A 13,395-nucleotide genomic window follows, 5' to 3' on the forward strand; every position below is an offset into this window, starting at 1 on the left:
AGGCTGCTAGCCAACAGACCTCCTTACAAGTATACATACTCCCATGTAATCCTGGATCCTATATAATGCAATTGCAAGTATTTTACGTCCCTATGAAAAGCTAAGTACGAGAGTTTATTACAAATAACTACATTCATAGGACAAATTGAGCAACATCCTACTGCTGACATAAATCTGTTTTTTTTTCACTTGTTCAACAGAGTAGATTTGGGACATTACTGTATTACAAATAGTTCAGATAGCTCTCAAGCAACAACAACTACATAATTCAGTGACAAGATTAAACAAGTTTACCAAAACAATGTTAGATCAGATTTTTTATGTATACACGATCCATGGCTCATTAATCTTATTTGTACATCCGAAATGCGACCTCATCCAACTTTGTATGAACAAAATGAACATATCATCAATGTCGTTAAAAATGTACCTCAATAATAGAATTAATTCTTGCCCAGGGCATAGCTAGCAGCATGGTATTTGCCTGGTCACGTATCTTCCAGCCGGATGAATGTCCAGGAACTCGGCCAGACCATCAATCTCTTCTGGCTTGTTGAACCATCCTAGAACATCCATAAAAAAAAGCAGGAAATAAAAAATCATAATTCAGAAGAAATTACAGATGATTGCACCATTTATTACCACTTACTTAATGGTACTGTCTCGAGCGCCTTTCTCCCGATGTCATCACCCAATTTCACGGTAATGTCAGACATGACCCAGCTAGGCACGACCGTGTTTACCTGTAAAACCAAGCAGGCAATTTCTTATCAGGGAAAAGAACAATGACGAGCAAACTACTCCTACATGTTAATTATGATCTCGGATTGTACCTCGGATGAAGCTCATGATCATCTTGAGCCAGTATATCTTCCACTGATGATAACCAAGTCCTCTCGAAGCCTCCTTTCGGGTCTGCTGTTTGGACATCAAGATGGTCTTAATTATCTCTTCCACACAAAAGGAAATATGAGCAAAGTGTGTTTGAAAAAAACAAAGTGATCTATGCTCTCACCAATTGTGTTGAAATTGCGATGCTCCTCCCCATCTCGTGTGGTTTGGGGAGAGCTGGGTCGCCCGGAATCCTAAAATTTGTGTTCATCAGCATGTTGTTCCCAGATAAACATAACAGGTAAAGTTCATTCTTACTTTTGCAGCAAAACTGAGCATCTATGCAAACATCTAGTTATGAAGAATATATAAACATGGAAATAGTAACCAAAAGAATTCAGTGCAAAATATCCAGCAGCAAGATAGAGAAGCATCCTTACATGCAAGCTGTAGTCCACGGAAGGATCTCGGATTCTTGGGCACGAGAGCATTTCTTGGCAAACGCGGCCACGGCTCGCACCTCCACCCGGAGCTTCTCCTTGGAGTGCCCACGGACCAGCCCACCACCTCTTCGGCTCAACTGCGATTATACCTCGTCATCAACACCGCTGCCATACAAGTCCGTCACCCTGCAACATCCTGAAGTCGCTGGAGCACACCCCGTCCTCCTAGGTTGTGTAGTCGGAGAAGTTGCAGTTTCCGCAATCATCAGTCCACCCCCACGAGGGCATGCTCTCCTCCTCATCCTCTGAGTCGGAGTAGCTGCCGAATATCCCGAGTGGCACATGGAGGCTGAGTATCCCGAGCGGCGGTCGTCCATACCGGTAGCGGCAGGCTTTTGGGGGAGAAGAGGGCGACGCACCGCTGGTTGTACAGAGATGGGCTCCTCGGCGCTGCCGCTGAGATCTGCGCCAGCGGCGGCCGCTGCGCCAGTGTAGACCTCGCGGCTCTCGGCCCGGCTTGCGGCGGCGATGGTGCCTGCCGACCCAGGCACTCAGCCGCCGACACTCCTGGGTGACAACATCGTGGGCAAAGCAAACGCCGTTCGCCGTTCCCACACAGGATCCCGTCGTTCCCCGCCGCCGGCTGCCTGCTCATCGTGCTATTCCCGCCCGGTAGCCGCCGCCAGGAAGGAAGAGATCGACGGAAGAGAGAATAGGTTTTGGGAGGAAGAGTGTGGCAAGCGAAAGGAAAAGGTTCGGCCAGGCTATTTTTTTCTATTCGCTCGCGTGCAGTACACGTGAAGACTTGGGCAGTACAAAGTACAAACGGGGTAGTACATCTGAGTCCCAATTTTTTTCTGCCCAACGCCACCGCGCCATCAGGCTAACGTGGATAGCCCAGCCATGCCGCTAGGGTGCTCGCACTTGCTTGTTCTCCATGTGAAGCCCTACTCAGCAAAAAGCCAAAAGGTTTGATTGTTATTGTATATGTGTTACTCTCTCCGATCTATATTACTTGCTACTAAAATGGATGTATCTACAATTAAAATATGTTTAAATACATCTATATTAATATCAAGTAATATTAATCGAGATAGTAACAGACTGGTTGTTTGGCTTTTAAGTATGGTTTTCTCGTTGTTATTTGAAGTACTACATGTGATTGTCTTGTTGTTATTTGAAGTATTGTATTTTCTATCCTTTCCGCTTTAAATATGGGCTATTTATTAATTTCAAATTGGAATCTGAAGAAAATAAACACAAAGCTGGGGCACACTTGCAAGAACCGGACAATTGAGAAATCTCTATCTAGTGGACCCATTATTTAAAAAATAGAGAATAAAAATTCTTGAGCCAAGAAGGCCACGGCCCAAAAATACAAAGGCTGAATAATTGGGCTTTTCCCGTGTAGCTGGTCAAAACTAAAGAGGAAAAATTACGAAGAGGCCAAATTGTTGGGCTTGGCTGTAAAGCATTGTACTAGATTATTGGGCTGATTTTGATCCACGGCTATACGATTTGGTCACAGATTTGCCACATCGGATATGCCGTGGATAGGCTAGACTGGCCATGACGAAAATTTTGGTTATAGAATCTATGACCATCAATTTTTGTCGTTACCACTTATAACCATTGAAAACAAAGGTCGTTGGACTCTCAACTAACGACCAACAATTTTTAGTCACAACAAGATCATAAATGATAGACAATTACCATCATGTGACCAATACAGAGGGTCGTAAGTTAGCAAATTTCTTGTCGTGATCGTGTGTCGTGTGGTGCATCCATACATTGCTTAAGAATTAATTACGTGTGATGTGGTGCATTGAACATGGTTGCTTAAAGATCAAATGTGTGTGTGATGTGGTGCATCGCACACGTTTGTTGGATTATGTGTTTGTTGGATGATGCAACGCATGCGATTCATTTTAAACAAAGCGTTTTTAGAACAAACAAACAAAATATGATGTAAAAACAAACATCGAGCGAGGAATAATGAAACATAGTTCATAATATTTTTTCATAGGCCGGACGGGATCCAATTAAACATGGTTGCCCTAGTGATACGTCTAAATTGCATCACTATTTTATATCATAATTTACTGTTATTCACTGATATATTTCACATTTGGAGATGATACTTATGTTATTTCATCTATTTTTGCATGTTTGATGATTATTGGAGAATTAACTGCTGGAGTGGAAATTCTGCTGGATAAAGGACCTTCAAGATACCATATTTTTGAAGATCGACAATTTCCGGAAAATACCCAGAAGTTCCTATTTTTCCAGATACCGGAGGAAGCCAAAAGAGGAGCCTGAGGTGGGCTAGGAGGGGCCCACACCATCCCTAGGCGCGGGCCACCCCTGGCCACGCCTAGGCATGGTGTGGTGGCCCTGGCCCACCTCTGACAGCGTCCCTTGGCATATTTCATCTCCCGAGAACCCTAAGACCGAGGGAGGATCGCAAAAATATTCCGTCGCCACGACGGGGCGGAAAACAACGGAGAGAGAAAAGCACTCTGGCAGGCAGAAATCTACCGAGGAAATTCCTTCCCGGAGGGGGGGGGGAAATCGTCGCCATCACCACCGTCATCGAGATGGACTTCATCGGGATCATCATCATAATCATCTCCATCACCAGCACCATCATCTCCACCATCTCCACTCCGTCCCGCTGTAACATCTTGGGTTTGATCTTATCTAGTTCATAGGGGAAACTTTTCCGATGTTAATTACTCCTTGTAATTGATGATATTAAGTGAAACTATTGGATTAAGGTTTATGTACAGATTGTTATCCATTATTATATCACCTCTGATTATGATCCATATGATGTCTTCTAAGTAGTTCCTTTAGTTCTTCAGGACATGGGAGAAGTCAAAATGTTAGTAGTGGAATTATGTTGAGTAATATTTAATGGTTTGATATTTAAGTTGTGGTGCTATTCTTCTAGTGGTGTCATATGAACGTCGACTACATGATACTTCACCTTTATGGTCGTAGTAGAATGCATCGTGTATTTGGCTACTAATTATGGGGTTGCTTAAGTGACAGAAACCTAAACCCTCGTTGGGAAACCAGTGCTTGAGGGAGTGTAGGATCTCAAAGTTTAAGCACGTGGTTAGATTTATCTTAATTACTTTCTTGTAGTTGCGGCTGCTTACAAGGGGTATAATCATAAATATGCATTAGTCCAAATTGGGGTAGTGCATTAGCATAGGTTCACCCACACAACACCTACCAATCCGAGAAAGATTATTCAGCTGCATGAAGCGAAAGCACTTGATGAAATTCATGTGTGTCCTCAGGAACATTTAGACATCATAGGTAAAACAATCCGCTTGTCCTTTGCTCTAGAAAGGATTTTGCCACTCGCTGAAATTATTATTACTGTCTTCTATTTATTCGTACTTTATTTATTTGCAATATCAGAAACCCTGAAAACCTGTTTACTAGTATTTACAGTGAATCCTTGATCAAAACTGCTTGTCAACATCTTTTGCTCCTCGTTGGGTTCGACATTCTTATTTATCGAAAGTACTACGATTCACCCCTATACTTGTGGGTCATCAAGACTATTTTCTAGCGCCGTTGCCAGGGAGTGAAGCGCTATGAAGAGTGGAATTGGTAAAGGAAACTTTTACTGTAAGTGCTGTTTTTATTTCTGTCTGCCGCTTTATTTCATTATGGAGAAGTCTCCATTTGACTCCCGATTTGGGAGTATTACTGCCACTATTACGGTAGTAGATGAACCACCTCCTGCTCAATTGGATCCTTTTAAAATACCTATGAAAATTGTTGAATGTGTTATGAATAACTGCTATTTAGGAGATGGAATTGTTCATCCTGGTGATCATTTATTTTTTATATATGAATTATGCGAGTTGTTCAAGTGTGCAAGTAATGTAATGGACCAAGTTAAGAGGAAGTTATTCTCTTTGTCGCTGAAGGGCAGAGCTGCAGAATGGTATAAGATGCCGAAGAATGGCCGATCTATTGGCTGGGAGAAAATTGTACCTCTCTTTTATTCTAAATTCTATCCTCTTAGTGATATTCATAAAGATCGGAATTAAATATATAATTTCTGGCCTTAAAATTGAGAGAGTATTGCCCAAGCGTGGGGGAGATTGAAGTCACTAATTCTCAAATGTCCCATTCATGAGTGAAAGTATAGAGATGGTAAACCTAGAGGGGGAGTGAATAGGTTTCTACAAGTTTTAATTCTTTCTTTGCAATATTAGGCTTTGCGGAATATAAAGGTGAGCCTAATGCAAACTAGGTGAAGCAACCTATATGAGGATACAACTAACTCAAGCACGAAGGCTCTCACATGCAGTTAAATCACAAGTAAGGAGTTCGGTTAGAGATAACCGATAGCACGCGGAGACGAGGATGTATTCCCGTGTTCCCTTGCTTTGCAACAAGGTACGTCACGTTTGGAGGGGTGGAGGTCCCACGAAGGATTCCCCACGCCACGAAGGCTCACCCTATTCTCCGGAGCCTATCCCACGAAGGAATAGCTCACTCACTTGTGGTAGACTTTGAGGTAGCCTCCAAACCTTCACAATCTTGCCCGGAGCAATTCCACAGCCCGGATGCTTCCGGACTCCTCTTGCCCACCTAGGGTTTCCAAGGAACCCTAGGAAGCAAGCTTCTCGATGAATACAAGGGGGAATGAGATTTGGCTTGGTAGAACAGTAGATCGGGTCCTCCTCTAACGATTCCCCGGAGGGATTTGAGTTTGTGTGGAGGAGGAGGTAGATCTGAGGCTTTTGGTGTTTCTAGCAATGGAGTAAGAGAGAGAGAGCTCAAGAACAGCTTGTAGTGTACTGCCTGACTGTTCAGAGGTAGGAGAAGGCCTATTTATAGTGTTCTTCGAAATATGGCCGTTGGTCACTTGCCACCTCAGCTTTTCTCTCGACAAACCCGGTTGACCGGACCACAGACCTGACAGCCCGGTGGTGAGGCCGGTCGGACCGGATCAGCGACCGGATTCCCTTTGCGTCGTCCTGGAGCTCCTCCGGTTGGCGCCCGGTTGGCAAGCGGTCGACCGGGCCGCACGCCGGACTCTCCGGTTGGTAGGCCGGTTGACCGGTCGGCAACCGGATCTGTTGGCTCTTCGTTTGGAGCCCGGTTGGCGACCGGTTGACCGGGCCGCGCGCCGGACTCGCCCCGGTTGGCGACCGGTTGACCGGGCAGCACGCCGGACTGGCCGGTTGCTGGCCCGGTTGGACCGGGCTGCAGACCGGATTTCTGCTGTAGACCCTTTTTCGATTGTTGTTGAAGTGGGGGTCTCCTTTAGCCTTCTTGTTCCTTTGATACACCATTTATGCCTCTTTGCCTAATACCTGAGATTATCCTTATAAACATATTAGGCCAAATAGTTTAGCACGGTGTCATTGTTACCAAAATAATGGATAAGGGTAAACTACCCTTACAATCTCCCCCTTTTTGGTATACGATGACAAACCGAGCTAGAGTCACAAATAGATATTATGATAAGCTCTAAACCTTGATTCCATATAAGATATTACGACAGCTCCCCCATAATGTGTGCACTTGGAGAATTTGCGTTTGAATGTAAAGTGCACCATTTGTGGAACATGAGAAGCTCCCCCAATATCTTTAGGAAACAAGCATGGTATGGATATGTGCATATCAAGATATATAAGCATAGCACACATAATCATCCTAACATAGAGTAGCACACATAATAGTCGTCCATACACATCCATACACGAATTATTGGAAGTAGCAAATGGTTCTTGAAAAATCAAAGCAAATAAGCACAAGCCATATAAAATCCAAATAAAGAAACTCCCATGGCTTGTGGCAATCAAAGAACCCCGTGGTCCTAGACTCTACTCTCTTCTCCCCCTTTGGCATCGGAACACCAAAAAGGCGAAGAAAAGAGGAGAGATGCTATCGCACCCATCAATAGAACTGATGCCCGGAGGAGTAGGAGCTCTCGCCATCACCGCGTGCAGCCGCATCACCTTCATCTTCATCACCATCATCATCAACAGGAGTAGGGGCACGAGCAGTCCGAGGAGGAAGGCCACCATGAGCATACATGGAGAAGTCGAAGTTCTGGATCATCTCATCGGTAAGGAGAGGCATCTCCCACTGAGGTGCAACCACAGGCTCCATCTCCGGTCTAGAAGGAGGAACAGGGTGGTTCCGTGAGGCCATGAACTCATTCTGTCGCCTCCGTGTCTCCTGGTTCACAGTAAGGCTCTGATGTGCAACATCATTGGTGTTCTTGCACATTTGCCACATGCTGGAGAAGAAGCAAGCGGCACCATGCTTGGAGCGCCGAGAGTAGCTGGAGCTAGCATCATGATCATGGTGTTCCTTGGAACGGCGCTCAGTGGAGGGCATCATGGAGGGAACGTCCGGACGAGTGGCCTCCTGAGTGGGAATCCTGAATGGGTCCATGATGACTCTTTCATCAAGAGTGTTGAGAGGAGCGGGAACAATGTAGTTGATGAGCCGCTGAACATACTGAGCATAGTTGGGAGTCATGCGGTCCATAGCTGCATGCTTCAGTTCACAGTGAATAAGATCATAGCCATCAAACTTCCTTACCCTGTCAGGATGACAATAGTACATCAGATTTAGGTGATAGTTCCTGACTTCACTGGTGTCGCCAGACTTGCTGATGAGGCTCTCACGGAACATCTTGGCAAGGACAATATATGAGTAGTACATCCCAGAGATAGTGGGAGGTCCAGGTGTAGGGTTCACAGGATAGCAGAAGGAGATGTCACCCTCAGTAAGCTTGGACCGTGAATCAATCTTGTACCCTGGAGCACTGTCACCACCACAACCCATGGCTGCACGAAACTGAGAGTAGGTGCATGAGTACTTCTCCTTGCCAGTCATCCATGTGATGGTGCGGTCCACATCATCATGGAAGAAAATGGTGCAGTGGAACTGACGGACTAGGAGGGGACAAAAGGTAGGATCCTCTTGTTCATCATCAGGCTTTAGGCACAGAAGGTCATATAGTGTCACATCCCGAATTTTTTAGAATTTTGGAATGTAAAATAAAATGAATTTGATGCTTGATTGTTTGAAATTGATTGAAAATTCACAAAGAATTAAAACTTTTCATAGGTTATTTACAAGTTAATTCCAAAATAGTATTTTTAAAGACTTTTGATTTTAAAGTATTTTCAAAATCAAACATATCCTTGCTTTCAAGGTTTTCAAAATTCTTAATGCATTCTTATTTGAGAAAACAAAACGTTAGAAAACTCTATTTACAAAATATTACCCAAGTAGCAATTAGGCCAAGTGTATATGATTATTATTTTATTTTCACAAATGAATTTTAAAAAAAAGGGTTTCTTGATTGTCCTAAAACACTATTTTGATTTTTATAATTTTTTTTAGAAACTTGTTTGCTACACTTTTGTTGAAACCATCTCATATAGCCATAGTGGCAATATTATAATAAAGACAAAATAAAATAATAATTTATAAAGTTTAAATGTTTGTGATATCCTAAAATGAGCAAAATAATTTTACAAATTTATAGAAATTTAATTCACTCAAATCGGAATTACGAAACTCATTTTATAAAAGAAACAAGTAAAGAGAAAAAGAAAAGAGAAAGAAAAAAAACAAACGGGCCGGCCAGCCGGACCGACCGGCCCAGCACGCAGCCAGGCCCAGCCGGACCGAGCCACCGAAGTCGGTCGTGTCTACGGTGAAGCACGCACAAATTTGGTTATGGCAAAACTTATCTCCACTTAAATCAACTTTTCTTGAGCTACACTACTCCGAATTCAGATCCGTTTGTTTCTACGCGTTCCTGACTTCGAGCCCCACCTTTTCCACCGACCTATGGTCTATATAAAGCCACCACCACATCGCAGTTTCGTTTTCCCTTTCCTCTTCTCGAAATCCTACATCAACGAAATCTTAACTCGTTGATTTGACCACCAAAACTACCTCGAATCACCTCGGGCTCTACACGAAAGTTGTAGATTTCGTCGAGATCTTTCAATCCCGACCAATCTCATCTCTTTTCGTCCACCATACACGGATAATTCCGCATCGCAAGGCGTCAGGTCTGACAAAAGGAATCCTCAATTAGTTCGTCCTCGTTCCACGAAATCCAAATTCCTTTGGTGAGTATGTAGATCTGATCATCCTCCACAACTTTCATGTTGAAAGTTTTTCGATTTGACGTACGGATTTATCGCTCATCTACAGATCTATTTCGAGTCAACCGGAGCCAAATCGAGTTTCAAAACGATCTCGAATTGTCATGACCTCAACACGGAAGTTGTTCCTCTCGTCAAGATCTTTCAATTGCCGCAAGTTTCACCTTGTTTCGTTCACCGAGCAAGGAGAAAATCGTGTTGCAAGATTCAGATCTTATAAGGTATAACCCAGATCTTGTCAAACACATTAATCCGTGGTGAAAAGTAATTTGTGCGTTAGATAGATCTATTAATTCTATACAACTTTGATGTAGAAAGTTTTTCCATCTGAGCAAATTTTTCTGTCAACTTTATGACATCATCATGACATCAGCATAGTCAACTCAGTCTGGTCAAAGTCAAACTGCAGTCAGCGGTACGGTCAGCGGTACAGTCAGTAGTACAGTCAGCAGTCAACTGTACAGTCAGCAGTCAACTATACCGTACAGTCAGCGTCTCAGTCAAACTCGGTCAAACTAATTTTAAATGTAAATTTTAAATATCAGATTATGTGTCTAACTTAGAAATTCATTATAAAATCATCCAGAGGTCCAAAATTTACAAACTTTATATCGTTGGAAAGCTTATAACATGTAGAATCCAAATATGCAAGAATACTGTATATGTTATGTATTAGTTTTCGAATCATAATCCAAATGATTTAATCAATCCTTTTTCACTATAAAAAAATTATATAAAATAATCTACTAGTCCAAATTTAACAAATTTGTACTTTCCGGAATCCTCAGATCATGTACTTCAACTTGGTATAGGAGTTGTACAACTTTGACACGTGCATAAACTTGCTTTAGTAAAATCTATACAAATCAGTAATTTGACGATAATTCAAATTCTATAAATTATTTTTGAATAATTCCAATTGGTCTAATCGTGTACTACTGTAACCTATCCAGGGAACTCAAGTTTATATTTCTACTAAACATAAATCTTGCGGTAGCTAATTAATAAGGTTGTGTATGTTAAGTAGATACTCAATTCATGTTTTCTAAACCAAATTAAATATCCAGGAAACTTTATTATTATTGCACTTATCAGAGAACACACCAATACCACTAGACACTCTATCTTGAATCAATATCGTGTCTATCCAAATTGTTTTTATTCACTTCTTTAACTAATTTAAAACTATTCAACTTACAAATGAGTAATTTGAGTAATTCCATATATCATTTGTTTATACCCAAGCCTATGTGTAACTCATACTAACTTAGTAAGTGTTGTCACACTTTACTAAATAATATTTTGAGTTGCGTCATTTGAGACTCGTGTGATTTTATCACATGGATCATTCCATTTACCCATTCTTGAGTAGCAAACAACATTTGACCATAGGTTCATATAAATCATTTTCTTTCCAAGTATTTTACCCATCCATTCAATATCTCAAATTCATATCTTGCAAGCCATACCTCTGCCATACCTTTAATTTCCCAATTAACCATCAATTTAATGAAAACTAAAATACAATGAATAACAAATCTTTCTAATTTGTTGCCTTGCTTGATTTTCTTGTTGTTTGAATGTGTGTTTATGTTCTGTTACTTTTATGTTATAGTTGTACTGAGAGATACGAGTTTTGATTGAGAGAAGTGCGGAATTCTCCAGTTACCAAAAAGGCAAGTGTCACACACCGTTCTGTCCTACTATTTTTCTATGCACTTTGTAGTTATTTTCAGTAGCTATCCATGTGTAGGATTGTTTTAAAAATATATATTGCTATGCTATGAACACCTATTAGAAAAACCACATGTTCAACACTTGATTCTTTTGTCGCCACCGTATTGTTGTTTGCTTAGCAATGCTATCTTAGATGCGTGGATTGGGTTATCATGATAAGTTTAGATGAATAAAAGTATATGTTTTGATATAATGAAAACAACCTGAATAATGAAACACTCGGGCGGATTGGTAAGACGGGAGCGTCCGCACGGTGAACAATGGTGGGGATTGCCGCCCGGGGATCAAAGAGATTGGACAGGTTTCTTGTTTAGTAGCTTCCGTGTACAGCCGCATGTCATATGGGCTCGGCTTGACTAAGTAAGTTGTAGGAACCCGACCCGACGTGACTAGCGGATGTAGATGTGTAGGTTGGCATGGGTCCGTCCCGTATGGCTTGGGGTCCTACTTCGAAAACGGTCTCGACTCGCTCTTTTCCCGACCATTTGAGCAAATTGAGCATCATGGTAAAAGGGGCTGACTAGGTCATGTGGGTAAAGTGTACAATCCTCTCGAGAGTGTCAAACTAAGTACTTAGCCGTGTCCCCGGTTACGGACAACTCGTGAGCAACTAGGCATGTTACCGTTTGGAAGATCTCATCATTCCAATTTCTTAATAAAACTTGATGGAACAAACAATGGGTTTAGGAGCATGCGGAGCTAGGTTGTCTTGTGTTTACATGGGCCTATGCTAGCATGTCCGTAGATGTTTAAGAGCATATGAAGCTAACTGTCTTGCGACGGCATGGGTTATGCTAATATGTTCCTAGACGATGTTTCTGAAAAAAAAATTGTTTATAAAAGATAGGGAAACTATTGCTTTCCGCAAAAGTGCCGAAACTCCACTTGCCAGATGAGCACGTAGTTATTAGGCGCCATTTATATATCCACCAAATAGTGACATTTGCCAATACAATTCCAAATGTATTGACCCTGCGTGGCTGCAACGTTTTATGTTGCGTATATTTTGATGAACGAGTGAGGTTCGATGGTTAGGGTTACGAGTCTATACTCGACATGCTCACTTCGTGGCACATGAAGACGAAGGACTCCATGCTATTATGGTTCGTCGTGAACTCGATATTGAGCTAGCTTTGTGCTATGCAATTTGTAAGTTATTATGTAATTTTGGATCATGCGATGTAATAAAGACCTTTGTTTCTTGGTATTACATCTTAAACCGTGTGTGCTAGCGATTGATCCAGGGACTAGCACTATTAAGCACGTGAGATTCAACCCTTACCGGGTCGGATCGTTACGTATGGTATCGAGCATTGTGTTGATCGTAGGATCGTGACCCTAGGTTTGGATTAGAAATAGGAAGGCTCTAGAATGAAAACCGTGTCTAATCCTATTTTCAATCGGAAAGATGTTTGGATTTTGGAACCTCTTGTATTCTCATCTATTCCATTTTCAAAATTGTTTTCCTCCTTTCTTTAGATGACCCCTTATCAAAACTATCAAAAAGGACCGATGGAGACCGTGAACCCGAAGTTTGGAACCGATGCTTCATGTGATATTCTTCGACTCGCAAGAAGTGTTGCATGGGAGACCAATGAAGAACTTGAAGAAAGACTTCGATGCGCAACACATGAAGATACACCGAAGGAGTAAAATAGAGACTTGAAACTTCCAAAGCAGAAATAGACCAGACCACCATTAGCTCTCTCTTTATTGAAACAACGCTAGCGTTAGAAAGTTTTGATCTTACCAAATTGAGGTATGACCATACTAGTTTGTTTGTGTTTGAAACATGTTGCTTGATGCTTGTTAGAGGTTGTTTGTAAGATGTTTTGCCATGATCTGTTGTGTTTGGGTAGAAATCTTCTTTAGACATTTCTATCTATTCTCATCTATACCCAACCCAGAGAATGTTTTCTCGGCAACTCTCCATGAAGACAACTGTAGTGAAAACATCCTTGATATTTCCTATCAAGATGAAGAAGAGTAGAGTAGGAGTTCCGCAAAACCCTAGCTAGGGATCGATAGAGGTGTTTTCAAAACAATTTAATAATGGGGATTGAAACATTGATTCAATTCTCCATGGAAGTTTGTTTATCAAACTTGTGAGGTTGACCAAGTGTTAGAACACGAGATTCAATAAATCAAATACGGAGTAATGATTTGGTTGCAGGATGGATTGATCACCCTTCCTACTACTCTTATTA

The 13,395-nt window shown here is 41.8% G+C and overlaps 1 protein-coding gene and 1 long non-coding RNA gene across 2 annotated transcripts in view; one reads left to right on the top strand and one right to left on the bottom strand.

The window, feature by feature from the left end:
• Window positions 1–423: 423 nt before the first annotated feature.
• On the bottom strand, window positions 424–1,673 carry LOC124699242. The gene is made up of 5 exons (XR_007001327.1): window positions 1,272–1,673; window positions 1,016–1,085; window positions 834–918; window positions 650–743; window positions 424–563 (listed from the first exon to the last, which is right to left on the bottom strand). It is a non-coding gene; the product is annotated as an uncharacterized LOC124699242 (long non-coding RNA).
• A 36-nt stretch (window positions 1,674–1,709) lies between these two features.
• LOC124696302 overlaps window positions 1,710–13,395 on the top strand; it is a 40,748-nt gene continuing 29,062 nt past the window's right edge. Inside the window, exon 1 of the mRNA XM_047229039.1 lies at window positions 1,710–1,765. Within this exon, the coding sequence (XP_047084995.1) occupies window positions 1,710–1,765 (56 nt within the window). The remainder of the gene's footprint in view (window positions 1,766–13,395) is intronic.

Source organism: Lolium rigidum, chromosome 3 (assembly GCF_022539505.1).
Source record: "Lolium rigidum isolate FL_2022 chromosome 3, APGP_CSIRO_Lrig_0.1, whole genome shotgun sequence".
In the NCBI taxonomy this organism is placed as follows: domain Eukaryota; kingdom Viridiplantae; phylum Streptophyta; class Magnoliopsida; order Poales; family Poaceae; genus Lolium; species Lolium rigidum.